This window comes from Podarcis raffonei, chromosome 3 (genome assembly GCF_027172205.1).
Source record: "Podarcis raffonei isolate rPodRaf1 chromosome 3, rPodRaf1.pri, whole genome shotgun sequence".
NCBI classification, from domain to species: domain Eukaryota; kingdom Metazoa; phylum Chordata; class Lepidosauria; order Squamata; family Lacertidae; genus Podarcis; species Podarcis raffonei.
This window is the reverse complement of record NC_070604.1, coordinates 76380623-76405233: the sequence shown is the minus strand read 5'-3', so window position 1 is coordinate 76405233 and position 24611 is coordinate 76380623. Positions and strand designations below refer to the sequence as shown.

At 44.2% G+C, this 24611-nt stretch overlaps 1 protein-coding gene across 2 annotated transcripts; it reads right to left on the bottom strand.

Moving 5' to 3' along the window:
- Positions 1-651: 651 nt before the first annotated feature.
- Positions 652-22855, bottom strand: C3H1orf198 (chromosome 3 C1orf198 homolog). Of its 2 annotated transcripts, XM_053382487.1 has the most exons (4): positions 22202-22855; positions 10912-10962; positions 2365-2892; positions 652-1291 (listed from the first exon to the last, which is right to left on the bottom strand). In XM_053382487.1, the coding sequence occupies exons 1-4, from the start codon at positions 22547-22549 to the stop codon at positions 1235-1237; spliced, it is 984 nt and encodes a 327-aa protein (XP_053238462.1). In that variant the 5' UTR covers positions 22550-22855; the 3' UTR covers positions 652-1234. The 2 variants fall into 2 exon arrangements, with proteins under 2 accessions (XP_053238462.1, XP_053238463.1); XM_053382488.1 differs by lacking the exon at positions 10912-10962 and having other exon boundaries at positions 22202-22854.
- Between the last annotated feature and the right edge of the window lie 1756 nt (positions 22856-24611).

Here is a 24611-nt window from a genome sequence, read left to right as displayed (position 1 = left end):
ACTACTACTACTACTACCATTATTATTATTACTGAAACAATTTTTTAAAAAATCCTCTCGGATAAGGTGGCTGGATTCAAGAGGACAGAATGCCAACACCTTTAACCACCTTGTCATACAAGGTACACCTGATGAAATCCCCTCTTCTACACAACTAATAAAGGATGTAGGACCCCTGTCCTCTTTTGAATTTGACCACCCTACAAGTTTCAAACATGGTGGATTACTGTAGAGTTTTCTTTTGCGGGAGGGGCAGGGAAGAGGCAACTGACACTCCTACAGATTGGTGTGCAATGCCACTCTTAAGAGGAATGCTAAGAGGTCTCAAGAGAATCGGTTGTTTTGCAAGGTTGTATTCACCCAAAATATTCTTACTGAGTTATTTTTCAAAGATAAAAGAAAAGAGAAGCTTCACTGAAATGTATTTGTGGGGTTTTGTCTTTTCTCTTGCCATGTCCCTCTCCGCATTGGCTTTGCATTTAGGCAAATTATTTTCCCAAGTATAGCTAAGGTGCTGGTTTGAACAGCCTCCCTTGTCAAAGCTTTTCCATTTCAAAAATATTTCATACCACACTACCAATATCAGCATTAGAAATAAGTTGGTCAAACTAAACATGCCTATACAAAAATAAAGTGTAAAAATCTGTAGCCTTAATTTTCTGTGTAGTTTATTTGAAACAGATAAGATTAATTTTGGTTTTTGAGCTTTGTGCTTCAGCAGAACCTAGGCCTACGGTGTTTTGCCGCTGCACCATCTCCACATAAATTGCTTTTTTTAGGTCATGTTGCAGCCCATAAGGCGTAGTTTAATTTGTATATGAAATGAAAATAGGTGCCTCTGTTGGGTGGCTTCAACTTCTCTCTCTCTCTCTCTCTCTCTCTCTCTCTCTCTCTCTCTCTCTCTCTCTCTAGGTCAGATCCCTCCACCTTGTCCTTAAAACACATAACACTAATTAGGAAATGTATCCTGTCCCATCTCCAATATAACAATTCACCCTATAGAATCATAAAGAAAAAAAACCATACTTCTAACACTGGACAATTTCAAAATACAAATATCCATATGGTTTTACAAAAAAGTGTAAATACAAAGGCAACATTTAAAACAGTTGGAAAAAATATTAGTTTGAAAGATCAAATAGAAGCCAATACCAATAAAATAAAATAAAGTAGACTGGAAGAGAGATGTTCCTTTTCTCTTCCTCCAAAACTGAGCTGAAGCTATTTTAGTCCTTTACCAGTTGTCTAGAAAATCAAATCCGGTCTTCAAGATAACGTTATTTGCATTGCTCTGCAGAGACACAAAAATTAGACAAAGTGAATACTTAAATCATTGAAACTAAATTAACCCTAATCAATAACATACACATATATACAATAGAAGGTGCTTCCTGGCACAGGTTTAATATTGCAAGCAGGTTGTTGGGAAACAGATCCTCCCCCCACCCCCACCCCGTTTTTTGATTTCCCCCAGAAAGGATAAATTTAGATTAAATTGGGGTAACTGGCATTTTAATAGCATTATATGGACACTGTAAAACAAGAACAAAAACCCAAACCCCATAAAAGCACCCAAAATTACATGTGAGCATCAGAGTCCCCCATCACCGCAAGTAGTGCTATGGAAGTCGAAATTCGCATCAAAAATCTTACAGGGCTGGATTTGGAGGAGGAAAATTTCAATCTCTGGTTGCGTGTATGCGTGCTAGCAGAAAAACCTAACCTCAAAACCAGGTGCTGGGAACATTAGGCCTACCAGATGCTGCTGAACTGCAACTCCCATCATCCTTGGCCACTGGCTATGCTTGCTGGGTCTCCTGGGAGTTGTAGTTTAGCCATCTGAAGGGTCAAAGGTTCCGCTCTTCTGCTCTAAACCAAGTCATGCAGGGACTCATACAGGATTTCAGGCGATTCAAATGGCAAATGTCGCTACTATATATACAGTTGTACCTTGGAAGTCGAACGGAATTCATTCTGGAAATCTGTTCGACTTCCAAGACGTTCAAAAACCAAATCGTGGCTCCTGCAGCCAATCAGAAGCTGTGGAAGCCGCATCAGATGTTTGGCTTCTGAAAGAACGTTAAAAAAACAGAACAGTCACTTCTGGGTTTCGATCGTTTGGGAGCCAAAACATCTGAGTTCCAGGGCGTTTGACAACCAAGGTATGACTGTATATTAAAAACATATTGAAAATGCATTAGCATTTATGTTGGAGCTGGATTCAATTGGCGGGGGGGGGAACAAGCTTAGTGTTTAGAATTGTATGAACTGCTAATCTTCTTGAGCAACATTTGCAGAAGGGTGGACTTTTGTTTTGCAAAGCACTCAAATAGACAAAGCAAGGGATTAAAGACCAGCTTTTACCTGCACTTCTGAAAGGAAACCACTATCAGCCTCCTCACTTTTGGTCCCAGTTGATGAGAGTTTTTCCACTGGCTCAGGACAAACATCAGGAGGACTCGGCTGGCCAGGTTGAGGTTTTTCCCATTCTATTGAAGTTGCAGCAAGAACGGGGGTGGTCAATTTTTCAGGTTTGCTAGCACTAGGCTTCTCTGCTTTGGTTGCCTCTTTTGGACCAGATTCTTGCCTGTAGTAAGGCTGGAGGGTCTTCTCTCCTTTCTCCATGGACTTGATCTGGCTTGGGGTCAGAGAACAGAACTCAGACTGTTCTCCGTCACACTTTGAGCGCTCAGCATTGATCTTCCAGAATGACAACTCCTCCTCTTTCCTAGCTGGCAGAAGCCCCTCTGAGTTAGGCGTTTTAGCACCTTGCACGGGCTTGGGGGCTGGGGGCCCTGGAGCGGTTTTGGTGGTCTGCTTTGGCTCGCTCTGCAATGCCACTGCACTTGCCTCTTGTATGGACAGAGAAGCAATGCTGAACTCCATCTGACTCTGTTGGGGATTAGAAAGAATTAATGTCAACTCTCTTTGCATGAGAAAACGCACGCAGTGGAGAAGTTTATGGAGGGGTGGTGGTGGCTGTTTTAGAGGTTTTGAGCGAGGATCTGACAGACTGTGCCACAGCTACCTGGTACAGTGGTACCATGGGTTACAGACGCTTCAGGTTACAGACTCTGCTAACCCAGAAATATTACTTTGGGTTAAGAACTTTGCTTCAGGATGAGAACAGAAATCAAGCAGCAGCGGCGGCGGCAGCAGGAGGCCCCATTAGCTAAAGTGGTACCTCAGGTTAAGAACAGTTTCAGGTTAAGAACGGACCTCCGGAACGAATTAAGTTCTTAACCCGAGGTACCACTGTACTTACTGCCTGCTGCAGGTAAGCTGTGGGCAGAATCTGGGATGGGCACACAATTTTGACGGTTAGCACAAACACAGCCTAGGTTTTGTGCCAAGTAAAGGGGGATTCTGCAACCTCTAGAAACTGTGCAAATAAGACAGATTTGCAATGCACTTGCTTATAAGATGCAATCCATTATACCAAACGAAGAGCCAAGCAGCTGTTAGAGATGGGATACCAGATACTACAGATTTAGCTTCCTCTGACGAATGGTCCACAATTATCTAAGAAGTACACAGCATTAAAGGAACTATCACAAAGGGGCATGAAACAAACAAACAAAAACACACCACACATAACAGAGAAAACATTTTTGGATGGTAATCAATTTCACTTCTACGCAAGGTTGGCCATGCGCATTACTACGCAATTCAGGTTTCAAATCTAGTCTGAACATCAGGACACTCTCCATCATGCTTGAATTGACTGGCTCCACAATTGCTCAAACCCTAGTTGAGAACATGCAGGAACAAACAGATATAGCTTAAAGTATAGGGTGACTGACGTGTGATTCCTGAGATGCTGTAGTACTACAATGCCCATCATCCCTGGCCACTCGCCATACTGGTTGGAATGATGAGTGTTGGAGCCCAACAACATCTGGAGGACCATGGGATAGTCATCCCCAGTTTAAAGTAACTTGAGAAAACTTGTGCCAGTGGCTTGCAACATTAGAGGCCAAATGATGTGTTTTCTTGGCAAAGAGGCAATTCAAGCCCAGCTTTTGCTCGGCTAATGGGGAAATTCTAAGATGGCCTTCAAGGAAGAATGAGAGGAGGCAGGAGAAGAGACACACCCATTCCAACTCCACTTTTACCCCAACCAGGCTCACTTTTGCTTTTGGAGTCTAGGTTTACCTGATGGAGAACGCTGGACCTTTTCGCTGCCCATCATCTTATCCCTTGCAAAGCCAGCTTCCTATCCCACCAGCATTATTATGTTTCACTAATGTTCCTTCATAGTACATAACAGCTCGATCAGTTTTCAGGCCTTTAATGTAAGAAATAGGAGTTGGGTCTTTAGTGTGGTGGCACCGACCCTTTGGAACTTCCTCCCAGAGTTCCATTTCTATTGTCTTTCTGACCCCTATTGAATTATTTTTATTTCATTTATTGAATTTGTATACCACCTTTTGTATACCACCGTAAATCTCAGGGCGGTTCACAACATAGAATAGGGAACCAGGCAGAGGGCCTTCTCAGCGCCCGCCCTGTGGAATGCCCACCCATCAGATGTCAGGGAAATAAACAACTATCTGACTTTTAGAAGACATCTGAAGGCCTGTTTAGGGAAGTTTTTAATGTTCAATGTTTTATCATGTTTTTAATATTCTGTTGGGAGCCACCCAGAGTGGCTGGGGAGACCCAGCCAGATGGGTGGGGTATAAGAAGTGTTGTTGTTGTTGTTGTTGTTGTTGTTGTTGTTGTTGTTGTTGTTGTTGTTTAGACCTTCCTTCTTCAGGAAGCCTCTTAAGTGGGTATCTTTATCTCATACCAGATTAGAAATTGTTTTTCTCGTTGATATTCTTACTCTGAAATCACTTTGAGATATTTTATGGGAAGCGATTCATAAACAGAGACCAAAGAAAGAAAGAAAGAAAATTAAAAAGTGAAACAAAGCATACAGAGAGGGAGAAGGAGTGGATGAGTTAGTTCCCTGGTAGAATGAGTTTCAACAGCTTCCAGATATTCCAAACTGAAAGCACACAAACCACATGTCCTGTTTCTGGCCATGTGCTCAAGCAGCAGAAGGTAATGTATGGCTTGGGCGATGAAGTTTCCGGCCTGGCAAGATCTTTTCCACTAGAATAACTGGCCAGCAGGAGCACTTCCATGCAGTGGCAGTCTGGGGTTCTGCACACTGTGGGGTAGGGAAGCTCTGGCAGACCAAAAGCTTTATATTGCTGAGTTCTGAAATTACAAAATTCAAGGTCACGGTTCTGGTCTTCTTCAAAATAATCTGCCTAAACACTGATTTCATCCACAACTTTATCCCTTCCTCTCATGTTTCCCTCTCATATTTCTGGCCTATTCCCAAGGCAGCTGATTTAGATCCACAGTCCAAAACAGCCAGAGGGCACCAAGTTGGCAATGGGTGACCCAGTACAAATGGAAAGACACAATGAGCTTCAGTTGCCACTGCTGGCAATGAAGAATTGCCAATATTTTTAAAGCTCTGTCCCCAAGGCAATTCAGGTTCTGTGGACAGAGGGGAGAACAGCAGGATCTGACTAACTGACCTCTTGGTCTTGCACTTCATTGTACATTAATGAAAGGCTTATTCCAGTATTGTCTATCTACAACCATTTATTACTGTATTCATTTATTTAAGGCATTTATGTACCACTTAATCATTATTTACTGATTTTATAATTATTTTTATACCACCTTTTAATAAAATTCTCAGGGTATTTTACACCCGCTAACTCTAACGTGGGATTGGGCAACCTGTGGCATGCCAGATGTTGTTGGGCACCAACTCCCACTGGATCCAGCCAGCACAGCCACTGGCCAGGAATGATGGGAGTTGTAGTCCAGCAACATGGAGTGACACAAGAGTCTGCTTTCTTTGTTCTAATGGCTAGAAAGGAGGCTGTGGAGGCTGTGCCAGGGTTCTCAAGAGAGGTTTCTGTGGCCAGCTTCTTTTGCCCTCACTGCAAAATGGTGGCAAATGCCCTAGGCAACCAGGCGCGTGTTGAATTATAAGGCTGGCTCCCCATCAAACTGAATGAAAACTGGATCTCTGCTAACCAGCTCTCAACTATGCACTAAAAACAGAGAAGGCCACAAGAATTCACAGAGTTATTTTTATAGTTTATTCACTGGCCGGGAATGTGCAGTATTTCGTTAAGCAGATAGCGCGCACAGCCAAAACAAGCTGTTTGGCTTGGCAACCTCAAAATAGAAAGAGGAAAAAACCCACCGGCAAATACTGAAACAAAGCCTGTAGGACAAGAGCTTACCACACCCACTCAAAACTCCTTTAAGCACAACCTGCAGTATTTCAAGAAACAAAATTGCTGAGACGGAAGAGAGGAACCTAAAGTTGGCTGACTGACAAGAGTACGCCTGCAGTGCAATCATATATGTGTCTACTTCGAAGTAAGCCCAACAGAGTCCAGTGGGACCTACTCCAAGTAGCTGTGTCTAGGATTGCGGCCTAAGTCTCAGCTGATTGGACAACCACTAAAGTATGAGGATTTCCTGCAAAGAACACAACGCCCTGCACCTTAGAACTTCAACAAAACCAAGATTACAATGCATCACTGAAACGGTACACAAAATAGCCTCTGACCTACTGCTAGCTCCATACAGTCACACCTTGGAAGTCGAATGGAATCCGTTCCGGAAGTCCGGTCGACTTCCAAAATGTTCAGAAACCAAAGTGCGGCTTCCAATCGGAAACCCCATCAGATGTTCAGCTTCCAAAAATAGTTCGCAAACCGGAACAGTCACTTCCGGGTTTGCAGTGTTTGGGAGCCAAAATGTTCGAGAACTAAGCTGTCTGAAAACCAAGGTACGACTGTATTTCATTACATTTATTATTATAATTTTATGTCACCTTTTCCCCAGGAGCTCAAGGTGACAGACATGGTCCTGTCCCCTGCCTGTTATCCTTATATAACAATTCTGTGAGGTAGGTTAACCTGAAAGACTGTGACTGGCTCAAGATCACTCACTGATCTTGATGATCGACTGGGTACTTGACCTCTGTTCTCCCAGTTCTTAGTACAGCACTTTAACCACTACACCACAATGGCTCTCAAATAGTTGCCGCAACAATGAAGAACCCCTTCGTCAATCACTTCAGGCATTTATATGCAGGCCACTCAGGGAACTTAAGACCATCTGACAGTTTGAGCCACCGACTCAAACTACAAATAAGATGATACTGCAGCTCCTTAGGCTGTTTGCCTTCAGATCCAGAAATTTAACTGGGCGTTGGGAGTCTCCCCCGTCCCATGCTGTCTCCTTGTGTAAATGTGAGCACAGCGGATAAGCACTGAGGTGATACTAGGATGGAGATGTGCAGCTATTGATGCTCTTTCATGTGAATCTAAGGGTTGTTTCTGCCAGGCTGAGACTGCCTCCCTGCCTCCACATGCTGTGAACTGGTCTAATGTTTGCCACACAGACTGGATACCACTGCCTGCATGGCTTGTTGCCATATCGAGGCAAGTTGCTGCCAGGAAAAACGGGCAATAGTATTGGGGATGCTAAGTCGCTTTGCACATGTGGAAATTCAAACAGATTCCAAAAAGATTCCGAACAGATTCCAGAGAAAAGCTTGCATCCCACAGAGAAATGGTAACTTGAAAGAAGGAAGAGATTTAAATACACTGGTGCTCTTTACCAAATCAAATCATTCATCCATCTAACCCAGGAGAGTGCGCTCTGACTGGCAGCAGCTCTCAGGCAGAGTTTTAAGTCGATTTCCCAGTCCTGCTACTTAACTGGAAGTGGCAGCAACTGAATCCTGAAGCCTCATTCCAAGCACATGCTCTACCACAGAGTTATGGGCCCGAATTACAGCCAAAACCAATGTTTCCATTTCACCCCCTCAGTGTCATTCATCTTTTTTAGAAACCTCTAGTCTACACCAATCTACCCAAACTGTGGGACGTTGCTGCTCGTATTTTTGAACACGCATAACCACAGCTAACAACCAGGTAGGCCAAGCATTATGTTTTGAAAGCAGGAGTGACAAAAACATATTTGCAGTAAAAGGAGCAAAGAAATAAATTAAAAATTCCAACATTTCTCAAAACAAAGAAACGGCTCTATCTTTGGCCAGCTCTCTTTTGAACGTGTTGATTTAGTAACATGATCAAGCTCCCAAAATATGGACAGCTGTAGGAAATTGTGGCTTTGGGGTCATGACTTGCTGCAGCCCAAGCCCTGCTGTGTTAGAACTACACAGCTGGCATGCTCTGGAGGAACCAGGCTGGTATGAAGGGGGAAAGGGGTTCAGGAGATCCTCCCCGCTGACTGCTTTTCTGCTCCTGGTTGCACTCTCCAAGGCTGCTTCTCGAGGGAGGGGGGGGAAGTATGAAACTACTTATAATGTGAAGCTTGGCTCCAAAACTGGAGATCTTTTGTGCCATCATCTTCCCCCAAGCAAAATGGATTCAATTCAAGCAGGGAGCTCGGGGGAGGCCATTCTCTGTGGAATTTCTGGTACCTTCCATTATGTAGTCTCCACTGTATACAGAAAATATATTTTAGGATCTAACCTATTCTCTTGATTGTGATTTGGTTTAACTGTGAAGGGCAGGTAAGAAATCTAAGTAATAACATTGATAAGCTGGAACCAAGATGACCAAGGGACTGGAAACCAAGCCTTATGAGGAACGCTTGAAGGAGCTGTGTATGTTTAGCCTGTGTATGTTTATGTTTAGTTTCAATTATCTAAAGGGCTTCCAGATGGAGGATGGAGCAAGCTTGTTTTCTCCTGCTCTGGAGGGTAGGACCCAAACCAATGGAATCAAGTCACAAGAAAGGAGATTCTGACTAAACGTCAGGAAGAACTTTCTGACAGCAAGAGCTGTTCGACAGTGGAACCGACTCCCATGGACTCTCCCTCTTTGGAGGTTTTTAAGCAGAGCTTAGATGGCCACCTGTCATGGATGCTTTGGTTGAGATTCCTCATGGTCCCTTCCAACTCTACAATTATATAAAAATAAAAACAGTAACTGCATCAGCCACAGAGCTACATATATATCACTGCTTATAAAAGGCAAAGGGAGGGAATGAAACAAAAATGGAATAGGACATACTGGCGCTCCTTATGCCTGCTCCTACACTATGCATTCTGTAGAAACGTCAAAAAAGAACTCTTGGTGTATAAATGGAAAGTACCACCTAAAAAGGTAAGAAAGGTAGAGCAGAACTTTTCACACTCAGTGGCTTTTCAGGGTCCTCCATCCGTCCCCACCACTACAACTACAACAGTGGTATATAACAAATGTTCAAAGGTGGGCTGGCAGATTGCAACCTGGAGAATATGCATGCCGGGTTCAAATGCCCTGGTTTGATGGAGCAAAACAAGGCAGGCAAGGCCTTTTCCACCCTTTGCTTCCCCATGCCTTGTGACCACCCATCCACACCCTTCCGGTGGCGATCTGTTCTTGCAAAGTGCAGAACAGGACTAACAGGCAAATTGGGGAGAATTGTGGCCGCCTCTTTCCAGCTATATCAGGCAATTTTAAGCAATTGCATTCTGCTGGTGGCAACCTAGAAACAACATGTGGAAGCTCAAACAGGTGATCTTTTCACTCAAGGTGTAAGTTGCTTTGAGAACTAAACACAGGGTGGCACTCAATTAAATTTTAGTCAGAAATTAATGGACCTAATGGAGTCATGTTCATGAATTTCAGTGGGTCTACTCTGCATAAAACTCAGCTGAATGCCACCCCCACTGAAGTCAGTTCCTTTTCATAAAGACTATTTATTCCCTGGCATTCCAGCTACCTGCTGTCAACATCATATTTATAAAGTGACACCAGAAATTTATTCCATTTGGTGAGTGGGGGAAGCTTCATAGGAAGGACAGCAAAAAGGAGTCTACAACTAGAGCTATATTATTTTTCCATTTTAAAGAATCCCATTAAAGGGACCTTTAAACAAGATGAAGTCTATCCTCCCACATCTTCAACATTATGCAGTCATTTTCCAGGTCAGTCTTTCCACTGAATAATAATATACTTGCCATTTAGATGCTGCTTCCTGAATGCCCAAAGCTCTCCACATTTATTCTCTCAGTGATCCTTATAGCCCGGTAAAGCGCAGCAAGTATTACTGTGACCGCTGAGCAGAGGGAGGGAGAGGCTTGCCCAAGGTACAATTCAAACCAGGGACCCTGCTTGTTCACAACTTGCCATTTTAACCACCATGCTGCACCAGTTTAAGTTGTGAGCAGGTTGCCAGTTATGCCAAACACATTTTTTCTAAACCATAGCTGAACTACTTAGATTTCAAAGAGCACATTCTAAGACAGGCTTCCTCAACCTCGGCCCTCCAGATGTTTTGAGACTACAATTCCCATCATCCCTGACCACTGGCCCTGCTAGCTAGGGATCATGGGAGTTGTAGGCCAAAAACACCTGGAGGGCCGAGGCTGAGGAAGCCTGTTCTAAGAGCTATAACTAGTCACACTGAACACAATGGCATCCAGTTTTGAGAGCTAGACACTGTAGATAACAGCATTAGAGAGTGTTAGACTTTGCCCTTTGAGATTTGGGATCAAATCTTTGCCTGAGCATGAAATTCCTCGGCCTTGGGCTGGTTAGCCCCACACCTAATCTACCCTCCATGGTTCTTGTGAGGATAAAGCAGGGGATTATGTTTACTTCAGTGGGTCTAACTCTGACTTGGTTGGCTGCAATGCAGTATTATTAAGAAATCAATAGCCATTTTTGTATAGCGTTGCAAGAAGTGATATCCATTGAGCTCACACAATATTAAATGGCCTGCACATTAACTGCAAGGAAAAAAAACTACTCTTCTTTTAAACTACCATTGGCATGATATAACCCTAACCATGGAGTGTCAATTAGGCTTAGTAAAACTTCCAAGGTGAACCAACATGAGAATAACATAAGTTAGCGAAATTACCTTGGTTTCCCAGGAGAAAGGAGCAGAGTGTTCATCTTGCCAGGTGATATCCTGGAACACAATGGAAGAATAATTATGCACAAGTAAGCATGTAGACTTTTAAATGCCAAAGAGATGACATTTTATAGTAGACCTTAATAATATGTAATACAGTTGAAGGATTTTACAAAATGTCTGCTTTAATCAGCTAACAGAGAAAGACAAGAAGTAAAATAAGAGGCACTCTCTTGATGAAAAGTCTGAACGGGACGGGCTCTCACTTCGTATGCTGATTTGTAGAATAAATCCACAACATCACATGCTCAAATATCCTAATGTGCTTTTATGACAGAATATTCACTTTGCTCTAAAGTGGAGATCTAAAGAGACACTTGCTGATTCATCTTACATCAAAAAAACTTTATACACTCAAAGAATTGTGGGATTTGAAATTGTGGAAGGATGTTGATGCAGCCGGCATTCCATGTTTACTGACTCAGATGCTCCCTTCCAAACTGACTTGATTATTAAGAAGCAAATATTATTCCCCTTGCTTTTAGCCTCTCTATGCAGAGAGCCCATCTGGGTTATTTCTGGCTCACATGTCACCCTTCATGTGAACTCAAAATAAAAAGCTGGAAGCCAGTTAGAACTTCTGCTGCTGATATACAAAACAGAACAGAATTCTTCTCTAGCTCAACTGCACTGACAGGAAATGTTATTTTGGCCTGGATCTAGCATACTCTCTCTATTGCATTAGCTTATTGAAGTCTTTTGACTGTTACACACAGCACTACAAGTGTATGTCTGTGAGAATGTGTACAACTGCTGAATAAGGGCAGCTATCCACAGGAGAGACAGCGTTTTGGAGCCCCATTTTTTGCATTGTAGTGTATTACTTTTCAAAACAGGATGGGGCAATTATTATGTTTGGTTTTAAAAAATGTTGCCCCCCATCCCCTAGTTGTATGTGTTGGGCAAAAGTAGTTTCTCTTCACACGAACAAAGGGGTAGGCTTCTGCCAGGTGTTTGTGTGTGTGTGTGTTTTGTATTGGACTTTCATACTGGGGGGGAAATAATCTTTATGTTTGAGAGTAACCAAACTTCTGCGTAGACCTGCCCACGTTTGGGAATTCTAATCAGAGGTGATCTTTATTCTGGATTAGAACACTTTTCTGCTGACTTCACCATCATGGGCTCAGACCCTAGGCCCTAACAGAACACAGCCTTCGAAAGATTATTCAGGTTTTGGCATGTCTCTATGGAAAAGGAATGCCAACGTTATGGGGCAGCCACTGGGAACACCTCTCTGCACCTTCACAATCCCAACTTTGTACACTCACGATAATCTTAAAAATGGTATTCCTGGCTATTTTAGAGGTCATGCTTAGACACAGATGTAGTCTCTTGGGTTGGGTATGCTAGCTCCATGCTATTTATTTATTTGTTGGAAATGCATTGAGATCCAACACGGCACACAGATGATTAGCAGAATAAGAGAAAGGGGAATATATAAATGTTTTGCTTAATGTTCCAGCACAGCTTAGAGTAAGTCTCTTGGGAGGAGTATAAGCCATCAAAATTGAATCCCTTTCCCCACCTCCCCCGCCCGTGCTCAAGAAATGGAGCACTTTCTCTAAAGAGATGCCAAGGATTTAGGCTTTCGTTCACCCGGCAGCGCATTTAAGGAGCTGGAGTCTTTGTTGGCCTCTGCTTATCTGAATTCATGACAAAAATGCCATCCACAAACAAGAATTCGGTCACAGAGCTAACCTCAGCCGCCAGCTGCAAAGCATCAAATGCAGAAAAGTATGCAACTAACAGAGACTTCTTCCAAGCAGCTTGTTTTGAAAAAGACACTGGAATTCTAAGATGCGAGAGACAGTGGTATCGTTCGTTCCCGATGGCGAATGACATAAGCAGGGATCTGACCATTTATCAGCGCTGAAGAGCCAAATGACTGCTCTGTTATCCAAGTCAGCACAAAAGATTACTCTGTTGGCAACTGAGGCTGTGCGCACACGCCAGTTTACTCGGCATCCAGTGCACCCCTGCCACTGGTTTTGGAAGGAGTCTACGCGTTACTTTAGCCACAATCCATATCCATCCTGTTGTTTCTTACAAAATCTTGCATTTTGAAACGTTCCCCCCACCCTCAAACCAGCTTCAATCTGAATTAAGAAAAAGAACGACTAAGCTGTGCTTTAAGCCAGCAATTTGCTCATGGCCTATAAATGCCTTACAGCAGCAGTTCATAACATAATAAAGGACAAATTTAATAAATAAGAAGGAGCATTTTTAAAAATAATATTGAGAAAATGTGAAAGAAAATAGCACAAAGGAGTCTGGAGAGCAGAAGCCAAGGGTTCTTCTGCCTCTTCTTTTTCAAAAACGCAATTTATTCCAAAATTTACTTTCCTGGTACTCAATTGGTTGTTACACACACAGGTTTCACTACAAACACTGAAGGGAATGGGAGGCTGTGGCTATCATCATGTGTGATTATGAAAGTCCCTGCTTGCCAAAGGAACCTTGAATGGGAAACGGCAAGCAAGTATTGCATTATTACAACTTTTCAGCACATAAGCTCGTTTTGCCACATGGATGAGCCTAGACTCATAGACTTGTAGAGTTGGAAGGGACCAACTGAGCTATCCCAGAATATAAGTCTTAACACTCCATTACCTAGCCTTCACTGCTCTTTTTGAGTACCGTATTTATCGCCCTATAGGACGCACTTTTTCCCCTCCAAAAATGAAGGGGAAATGTGTGTGCGTCCTATGGGGCGAATGCAGGCTTTCGCTGAAGCCTGGAGGGCGAGAGGGGTCGGTGTGCACTGACCCCTCTCGCTCTCCAGGCTTCAGGAAGCTCTCCGCTAGCTGTGGTAGACCGGCGGGAAGTCGCGCCGGTCTCCCAAGGCTTCCGGAGAGCTGCCTGCATCCCGAAGCCCGCGGTGCGCTGAGAAGCGTGCCCCGGGCAGCTCTCCGCAAGCCGTGGGAGACCGGCGCGACTTCCTGTCGGGCTCCCTAGGCTTGCGGATAGCAGCCTGTTCTGGGGGCTGGGGTCGGGGGAAGCTCGGGCTGCCCCCGCCCCGCACCTGGGGGGGAAATAATTTTTTTTCTTTATTCCCCCCCCCAAAAAAACTAGGTGCGCCCTATGGGCCGGTGCGCCCTATGGGGTGAAAAATACGGTAAGTACTTCCCTGTTGACCACATGGGCAGGATTTTTGGCCCCTGTGCAGACCGCAGACTGCTAAATGCATTTCAAGTAACTGTACTTGCTACCCGTTTGAAAGCAGTACAGTGGTAGCTCTGGTTATGAATGCTTCGGGTTACGAACTCTGCTAACCCGGATGTTGCTGCTCCTGGTTGAGAACTTTGCTCCAGGATGCGAACAGAAATCGTGTGCGAGCGGGAGGCCCCATTAGCAAAAGTGCACCTCAGGATAAGAACGGTTTCAGCTTAAAAATGGACCTCTGTAACGAATTAAGTTCATAACCAGAGGTACCACTGTATCTAGAATATGAAAGCTTTCTCCATCTTATGAAAACAAATAGTTAACAATAACAGACCCAGCAAAGACGAGTTAGCAATATGATGTGCGGAAGGTGGTGTATTTCTGTTGATAGTTAAGAACAGGCATAGCCAATGTTGTGCCATTGACAGAGTGGCGGACTATAACTCCCATCAGTCCCAGCCTGATATAAAGCATCTGGGCAAAATACCAAAACAACATAACCATCCTAGAACAATATACAAACACACACAAATCTTCAAGCTGGTGTAGAATGAAACATTCACCACAGAGAGTTTCTGACCTATACCCACCTAATCTAGCAGAACTCACAGCATGAACTAAGGCCATCACATAATGGAATGTCCTCATCCATTTTTTCAGAGGATGGCTTCCAAAGTAATCTTATTTCAATCCAGTTCCCCCTACTTGGAAATGGCATTCCTCTTATTTAATTCAACCTACAGAAACTCAAATGTAAGAATATATTAAACTGGTAATAATAAGCTCTGTGGAAACAGAAAATTGCTGGTTTTCTGCCTCCACATAGATCCCCAGGGCAACCCAAATATATTTTTCTACACTGTGTTCCAACTGAGGATCACAAAGAGCTCATTGAACATTTAAGAGTACCACAAATGGATTTGCCACATATGGTCAGGGGTGTTTGTGCACCTTAGCTGTACAAGCTTGAGATGTGCTATCATGTTCTCCCATCTTACAATATTTAGGACTTCTTAGTTTAGAAAAAAATGTATCTTTTCCCCACTGAAAGTCCAACCAGATGATCATTTCTGTTGTCCTTCTCCAGCTCTACAATCTCTTCTCTCTCTAAAAAAAAGAAAAAAAAAAATAGCCCAACTGTCCGAGACTTAGCCTTAAACATGAATTATTTAAAACGGAAAAAACAACTTCTCCTCAGTTCTTCATATCATGGAAGGCGGGGGAATTACTTGTTCCATATTGGTTTTGACTTTCAGCTAAGTAACAGAAAATATTCCAGATTTTTTTTTAAGCATCATTTTTAGATACCCTCAATTTTGATCTATATACTTCAAACAGCACTTGGGGGGCACAAGGACAAGCAACAAGACCAATTTGGAGTTAATTCAAGCTCCACTCACTTTAAATCACATGTGGTTACAAGATGCAGATTAGTTTGCCATGTGCCTGGAGAATTGGAAAAATAGTTCTGACAGTGGTTGCCTGACAGAATTAAGAGTTACGAAAACAAAGTCATAATGATGCTGTGCAGCATGCAGATAATCAAGAAGCCCAGTGGATTAAATGTGTATGCCTGTGATGTATTCAAAATATACTTTTAAGCAGGGGCTGGACAATAGCCCTGCTGTCTTGCAAGCAAGATGCGCTCGAGTCATTCCTCCCAGTGTTGGAGGAGTAAATAATCTCCTCCGCAGCTCCAAACGAGGGTGGGAGCCTGTAATTTGTGCTAGCTCCCTGGATGCAAGCAGAGTACCAAACCCAACCTCTGCCTCCCCACCCCGCTGCTCCCCAACAAAGGCCAGTCTCTTCTGCCTCCAAGCTGGAGAGGGTGGGCTGAGGTTCACTGGCTTCTTTCTGTACCTGCTAGGTTGCTAGAACTTCAACCACTGTGCGGATGCAGAGAAAGCCAGCACATTTTAACCATGCTTCACAAGCTCTAAGCTGGAAGAGAATGGCCGGGGCCCATTGGAGTGCAGGAAGCCGCCCTGTACAGGGACCACTGGTCCATCTTGCTCAGAATCATCAACTGCACTGACCGACAGTGGCTCGCAATGGCTTCAGACAGGAGCGTCTCCCAATCCTACTTGCAGAAGCGGGGGACTGAATCTGAGATGTTCCACAATGGTGCTATGACTCTCTCCCTATAAAGGACAGAGAGAGCTGCTTTATACTAGTCAGGACACTGGTGCACTCAGTATTGCCTACACTGACTGGCAGCAGCTCTTTGGGGTTACAGACAGTGGTCTCTCCCAGCCCTACATGTCTCCCCATCCATCACTACCAATTCCTAGTTGCATTATATGCCAGCGCTTTAAGGGAGGAGAAATTTATCAGCTTGCTCCCAAGTACAGAGGTACCTTGGTTCCCAAACGCCGAAAACCCAGTGTGTGTGTTCCGGTTTTCGAACGTTTTCCAGAAGCCGAACATCCGATGCAGCTGTTGGCTATTGTTTCCAGTGTGGCTGCACCAATCAGAAGCTGGTTTTTGAACATTTTGGAAGTCAAATGGACTTCAGGAACGGATTAAGTTTGGAGCTTTTGTTTTTGCTATTTATTTTGCGTTTTTGTTTTTGAGGCTTTTTGCATTACTTTCTTGGGGAAAGCATGCCTTTACTTCTAAAGGTAAACGGGATTTCCGTGCACTCTGGTTTCTGTCACGGTGTCCCATTGCGCCAGAAGCGGTTTAGTCCTGCTGGCCACACGACCCGGAAAGCTGTCTGTGGACAAATGCCAGCTCCCTCGGCCTGAAAGCGAGATGAGCACCGCAACCCCAAAGTCGCCTTTGACTGGACTTAACCATCCAGGACTTAACCATCCAGGGGTCCTTTACCTTTATTATTATTATTATTACTACTAGTACTATTAAACATCTGCTCCATTTTCCAGCTGCTTTGCCACGTGTATCAACCACCAAGAGATTAGCAAAACCTAAAAACAGTTATAATTAGGACCATTAAATTTTATTTTTCCACACTCTTGTTTTTCCTGGCTCAACAGCAGCAGTGGAAAACCTGATTTAATCTTTTTAGAAGGTGTCTTAAAAACATCAACTCGTGGAATAGTCACAGTTATTATACCACCAGACTTCCCTCAAAATACGTGGAACGGCTTGCCAGATTCCGTGCGTTGAATGTAAACATTTCCTCAGCTCTAATTCTTATTTTAGCAGTAACTTCCTACTGCCTTTTGCTAAACTTATTAGCTGTTAGTAAAGACACACACACACCCTTCTAAAATAAGATAGGTCATTTTTATGAATGAACTTTTAGGACAGGCCTACTAAAGTATTTCCATTGGTTCCTTTGCATTCCTTCCATTGTTTCCTGGTTATAATGTTTGTTTTCTCTTCAGTATTTCACCTAATTGAAAACCGCTGGCTTAGTTTATCTGCCACTCAACAACCATAAGAAGATGGCCAATTCTCTAACAGCTAATCATGAGACTGTTTTGATGGACCATTATTTGTAGATCTTTTTCTCCAACATCCAAACATATCTACATAAAGAACACCCTACTGAGAAGGCAGTTACTTTCAGACTGTGATTTGGGAAGCCATAAGATAACTTGGAATCTCAGGGGCTCTTCCAGTGATGAGGCCAATGCCAGTGGACAAGTTTCTGTGAAAAGGTATCTTGCTCACGGCAGCCATGGGAGAGCACTGGGACTTTTAGGTCACACTAGGACTTGCCGATCAGAAGGTCGGTGGTTCGAATCCCCACGACGGGGTGAGCTCCCGTTGCTCGGTCCCTGCTCCTGCCAACCTAGCAGTTCGAAAGCACCTCAAAGTGCAAGTAGATAAATAGATACCGCTCTGGCGGGAAGGTAAACGGCGTTTCCATGTGCTGCTCTGGTTCGCCAGAAGCAGCTTAGTCAGGCTGGCCACATGACCCGGAAGCTGTATGCCGGCTCCCTCGGCCTATAGAGCGAGATGAGCGCCGCAACCCCAGAGTCGATCACGACTGGACCTAATGGTCAGGGGTCCCTTTACCTTTACAGCAGCACGCAAGACCCCAAAAGGTGACCAATTCCCCACACAAACTGAGTGGAACATCCTACAGCAGACCGTCAGGATTTTTCAAAGTTAATGAACATTTCCTGACATCTTAAAACCCTTGAACCAGGGGTATGGTACACTGAGGAATTTCTGTGAGATTACCCTGCTACTTGAATAAAGTCCATGCTAGTGTGTGTGTGTGTGTGTGTGTGCGCGCGCGCGCTTGTTTGGGCTATATGTGTCCTGCATCTCTTGTACATATTTTATACAAAAAAATACCATTATAATCATTTATTATTTATTTGCCGCCCATACGACTGGGTTACCCCAGCCACTCTGAGAGACTTCCAACAAATTAAAACACACTGAAGAGGGGAGAGTGTCGGAATAACTTTCCACCCAAGGAAAAGTGTCATGGAGTTAACATTTTTTCCTATCCTATATATATCTGTACACTGCCTTGTTATTGTTTAATGAGCCGGGGCTTTTATAAATATAAATAAAATAGCTTGACCCTGACTATTCAAGACCACTGTTGTTTAATGACTTTCTGACATCAGTGTTAGGGCTATACATAGCAGTACATCTCATCTTGACTATCCAGTCCCAATCCAGATTTGCACAGGTAAAAACCACTGGGGACCAAAGGAAGTAAAATATTGAAAATCTAATACCTCAGAATATATTTACTGTGGACAGTCAGTCATGTTAGCTTATTGCTGTCCAAAAAATGGAAAAGAAAAGATAAAGAGTTCTGTGGCACCGTGAAAAGTAATGTACATTCTCTCTGTCTGCAAAAACATTAAATAAAGAGTGTGGGTTATAAATGCACATGGATGGAAGTACGGCAGGGAAAGGTGGCAAAACTGGCAATAGGCCAAGACCTATGGTTATTATTGTTGTTGTTGTTATTATTATTATTAATTTATACCCTGCCTTTTTACTCAAGGCAGCTTGAGATGGTGACACAAGCACAAGTGAAACTAAGGCATTCCACTCAACAATCACCATATTTTTCTTCTTGCTTTTATTATGCATTTTGTGTTTTTGGTCTTGTATTTTCATGTTGTGAACCGCCGTGAGATCTACGGATTAGGGACAATATACAAATTTCATAAATGCAAAAACAATCCCTCTTCCTTTTCCTTTCTTCATAATGGCAAACGTCTGGTTGAAAACAGCATCTTGAAATGAGGTCAAATTCTCCAAAAGACCCCAAACAAATGGCCGGATCCTCAAAGCCTTTCTTTTTCAAAAAGCAACCATGATAAGCATTTCCCTATGAGGAAAGGTTGAAGGTGCTGTGCATACTTAGCCTGGAGGATAGATAATTAAGAGACAACATGATAGGCATCTACAAATATTTGAAGGGGTGTGACATTAATGATGGGGCCCATTTATTCTATGTCACTCTAGAAAGTAGATCTCAAATAAAGATAAGGAACAACTTCCAGAAAGTATGAGCTGTCTGACACTTAGACAGAACACCCGGGGAGGTGGTTGACTCCCCAATATTTTTTCTGCCAGGGTGGGTTCTGTAGGAATTGAGTTACTATACTGACAAAGTGTGCTTACTTTAATGTATTTTTCAAATCAGGCAAAGCCCTATTTATTCTCACAAGCTTTTTAAACGGCTAAGTTATTTGGTGTTGTCGTTTTATCATCCGGTTGTATTATGCGTGGCTTGGTATGATTTCTTTTATTCTAGTTTTAGGTTTCCTTTCTGTCAGTTACATTGTTTCTGTACTGCACTACTTTACTGAATTGTATTTTTTAAATCAATGTATGATTTTAAGTGGCGTTTTTAAACAAGTATGTACCGTACACCATCCAGAGAATTGAGTGTATTGGGTGACTACTATTAAAGAACCAACAGACATGTTTATATTTTTATTTGAAACTTCTATTGAGCTGTGTTTGGCTCTCCTGACACAAGTTAGGTTTGCCGCCTAATGTTTTGGTTTTTCCCTCCATCTCTACAAACAGGCAAATTTTAAACATGGGGTAAATACACCTACCACCTTCTCAGCCCAGGTCATGTCTCTTACATTGGTCTTGCCTATGCCTCTGAAAGTTCAGGCCAAAGTTAACTAGTCCAAATCAGCATTTTTTTAAAAGCTACTGTTAAAACAGTGGCAGCCTAGACAATGCTACTTTGAGAAAATATTGTCCATGCTTGAACATATGCAAGTTTGCCTTTGCCTGCTCAGGATGAGGTAGCAACCATGAAGAACAAATGACACCCTGTTTCACTACTGCTTCCAATGTTCTCATTATGACCTCATGAACTGCCTTTGTACAGTGATGTAATGGCATGTTGCGCAAATGATTGACTGGTTTCATTTATTTATGTGCTGCCTTTCCACAGTTAGCAGTGCCCAAAGCGGCTTACAACAAGCACCCACTTGAACCAAAATACAAAACAGGTTAGGGGGAGCATTGTGGCACAGTGGGTAAGTGCATCTGGCTGTTAACGAGAAGGTTGATGGTTTGAGCCCACCCAAGGGCAGCTGTGGGCAGGATCCCAACCCTCAGGGTCTGTTCCAACTCTATAATTCTAACGGGACAAAAATAAACAATTCAGCGTACATGGAATGAATTCACTATTATGAAAAAAATAATCTAGACCCAAATACAAAGCAGAAAAAGTCAACAGTAGACAAAGTTCTTGGTGCTAGTCTCTTCAGCAGCCCAGTTTCAATATAGTTCAGAGGGGAAGAGGTCTTCTCTCCAGGTTAGGTGATTTGCAGCCTCTCCCCAGCCCCTGGACTTTCCAGCTGCTGGTGCTGGTCTTACTGCTATTAGCTTTGACAGCTGCGGCTGTGATGCATGAGAAAAGAGACTCTACAGCCAAAAGTAAAAGCACATCACCTGCATCACTGACAATAAAAGGAACAGTTCCATTGCTAAGTATTTACTAACAATAAAAAGCAGCAGCAATAACAAAAATACTAGATGAGTTGGTCACTTGTTACATAAGGTCTCCAAGTAACTTAAAGCATATAGCTAACATAATAATACACTTTTGCACACGCAATTCTTTTTGAAAAAACACAACTCCAAATAACAGCAGCAGAAATCTTAACAACAAAAGCTGCACCAGCTTTAAGTGGTTAAAAGAACAACACTCTTCAGTTACCCCACTCATCAGCTACTGAAAATGCAGCAGTTTAATTTCTGCTGTAAAAGCAGAAATTTAAACAACCCTGTTAAGTTGAAGAAGCAACCACTGTAATGTCTTATGCTGGAATCCTAAGCACCCCTTTCATCAGAGTCAATCCAACTGAATGCAGTAGTATTTACTTCCAAGTAAGCATGCCTAGGATTACACTCTAGCACTGTGTATACATTACTGGGGTTTTCTCAATTCAGATCGAAGCTAGTCAGGGGGGGGGGGGATGCATCAAAACACAGTATTTCCTAATAAACAACAGGATAAAGAATTGTGGCTTATATTGTCCCAAACCAGCCTCAGTCAGAGCACAGGGAACCTTTGGTCATCCAGGTGTTGTTAAGTTCCATTCCCATCAGCACCAACCAGCACAGTCAATAGTTTGAAATTTTGTGAGTTCAGACTCCAGAAACATCTGGAGCGCCAAAAGCTCTGCAGCCCTAGATAGAAGTCCTATAGTATTTGGACGGCATGAGATACCCAACCCACAAGTCTGCCAAGGAGTGATACATGCTTCTCTACCATGTCACTGCAAATCTCAGACTTGGGGGATCTGGCTATGCTCAGTAAGGAGTGGAACCTGCACTCTGTACATGTCTAAATGAAACCTCTCCCTGCAACACATGTTCCACTAGCACCGAAAACTACTTCTTGGGAGGAATTCTTCAAACCTTTGCCTTGAATAAACAAATATGCTTTTTTAAAAGGGGGAAAAATCCTTCCTCTGCTTTATATTCTTTCCCCTGCAAATCTCTTTTCCCCCGAGGCTACCCTCCCTCGACACCATCGCAAGGGGGCGTAACATTGGACGCCAAGCAGATAGATCCCTGCAGCTCAGGCCCGGATCCGACAACAAACCGTGCTCCGGAGCATGTGCAGAGAGTCCTTTCGCTCGGGGCAGGATCTCACCTCGTCGCCGAAGTGCACCACCTTCTGGCCGGTGTTGAGGCGCAGGTTCGGGTAGCAGACCGGCGGCGGGGGTCCCCGGGCGACCCCTCGGTGAGCCGCGTAGCGGGCCTGGATGTGGGGCTCCACCAGGGTCTGGTCGATGATCTCGTCCTGCTGGCGGGGCGGCAGGCGCTCCCACTCGGGCCCGTAGCGCTCGCGGATGCGCTCCTTCTCCGCCATGATCTTGCGCGCCATGGGGTTGAGCGACGAGAAGTAGCTGAAGCGCTTGCGCTCCCGCTCATCCAGCGGCCGGTTGCCGTTCAGGGCCGCCGTGCGGGAAGCGGCGATCGCCGCCGCCATCGAAGCCATCGCCGCCGCCCCCCGGGGCCCTGGCGCGCGCTCGGACGCCGGCGTGGAGCGCAGCCGAGCCGGGAGCACAAAACAACTCGGTCGCCCGCCGCCGCGCCCTCCTTCTCCTCGGCTCCGCGCACAGCCCCGCTTTCCGCCTCCCGGAAGCCTTTGGCTCCGCCCCTGCTCTTAGGACCGCCTCCCGGGCGTCCTCCCCTTAAAAACAAACACACAAAAGACACACACACAAGCACACGAGCCCGGGACGAGGCATCGATGCTGTTGCCAACGCGGGGCGCGTGGGTGTTGTGCCGCGTAAAGAGCCAGGAACCCTTTCCAAAGCTGCGCGCTTTGCCATTCACAGCACAAAATTACGCGTAGCAAACGTATACGGGGGGCGGTGCTCAAATCAGACGAACTAAGCGAGTGTAGTGGACGGATTGCATCTAACACCCTGCCGGCTTTAGCCTGGATCCACCTTGCCCAAGAGGGATGGTGTTACGGGCTGCTTGGAAGCCGAGGAATGGCGAGAGGAACTAGCTGGGGAACCACCAAAGGATGAAGACTCAAGTCTGGAGAGTGGAGGTGGGAGTCGGATTTACGTATAAGCTAAACAAGCTATAGCTTAGGGACCCACTCTCTTGGGGCCCCCAAAAAATTTTAAAGGGGAAAAAACCCCAGGATGTACATTTCCAAAATATAAGTTTAAAAAACAAATAAAATAAAACCTACATACAGCAACAGTGTTTTGTTTTGTGTATGGACTTATTAGGTCCATAAATTACCATATAGCATATATTCAACACAAAAAACAGCGACAATTTGTTGTTGACAAAGGGCAGCTGGACATATAAAGGGCCCCATTACCTTCAGTAGCTTAGGGCCTCATCAAACCTTAATCCAGCCCTGGGAGTGGAGGTGGAATGGTGTGTAATCAGAAAGAGGAAGGTGTGGGAAGTTGGGAGAGAACAGTCCAGAAGCAGGGGCAGGAGAGTGAAATGAGGGAGGCCAAGAGACAAGAGATGAGTCAGACTGCTGAAGAAGCATGGGTGTCTCCCTGCCACCATCACTGTTCCCAGAACCAGAAGAGGTATGAAATGGGAGGAGCCAAGACAAAGCATACAGGCTTAATCTCCAATTGCTTGGAAAAAGTCCTGGAGAGGAGGAGACATAGATCGCTGTAGGGAGGTGGGGATCTTTACTCTTGGCAACTTTCATGGTAAGACACACAGGAAATGAGCTGCCGGGCTCATTCAGCCTGACAGCCAAGTCTGTGACTATAGTGTTTTTGCTAATAAAGAGTTAACACCAATTTTGAACTGTGTAATTTACTGTCCGGGTAGCTCTGTGACAGATGGGGAGGATTCATAGTTGTGTTCAGATGCTCTGCAAGGCAGGACCAGGAAGACATAGGGCACTTTTGGTGGTCCCAGACACTCCATCCTCCTTTCTGCGTTTGGGCCTGAAAGACCAAGGGAGAGGGTGTGCATGTGGAGGGTAAGATGGAAGCAAGTGTAATTGGTGACAGTGTACAGCAGCATTGCTGATCGTGGGGCATGGGGGTTAAGGCTTCCCAGTTTTGTGGTGCTTGAATGGAATTAACTCTGTTGGGTTTTTGGTACGTATTTGAACCAAAACTTTAGTCGAGCATATTTGAAATTATTGTATTGTCAGGCAATATGAGTAACCAGATGCTTTATGAATAAATTACCAAGTAATCCTATACTGTAGTCTATACTAATTTAGTAATTTAATATATTCATCCTATATGTTTGTGAGGGAGAGACCTCCTGTGACACTCTAGCAACCAGTGGTGTAGCATGGGGGGTGCAGGGGGGGCCGGCCGCACCGGGCGCAACATCTGGGGGTTAGGGCAAATCCACGGGTTAGGGGGCGCAAATTACTTGCCTTGCCCCGGGTGCTGACAACCCACGCTACGCCACTGCTAGCAACCATCAGGCCCCACCTGAACGATACATTTAAAGCAGTATCATACCACTTTAAACAGTCTGGGAGTTGCTAAGGGTGTGGTTGTAGAAAAGTTATGAGCACCTTCAACCAGAAAGCAGCAGGTAAAAAGATT

Excerpts from the sequence above, each read along its gene's own strand:
- C3H1orf198 (XM_053382487.1), bottom strand. The coding sequence starts at position 22,549 with ATGGCTTCGATGGCGGCGGCGATCGCCGCTTCCCGCACGGCGGCCCTG. Across the intron at positions 2,893-10,911 it reads CTTTCTCCTGGGAAACCAAG|AGTCAGATGGAGTTCAGCAT; the intron begins GTAATTTCGCTA and ends AATCCCCAACAG. Across the intron at positions 1,292-2,364 it reads GTTTCCTTTCAGAAGTGCAG|AGCAATGCAAATAACGTTAT; the intron begins GTAAAAGCTGGT and ends GTGTCTCTGCAG.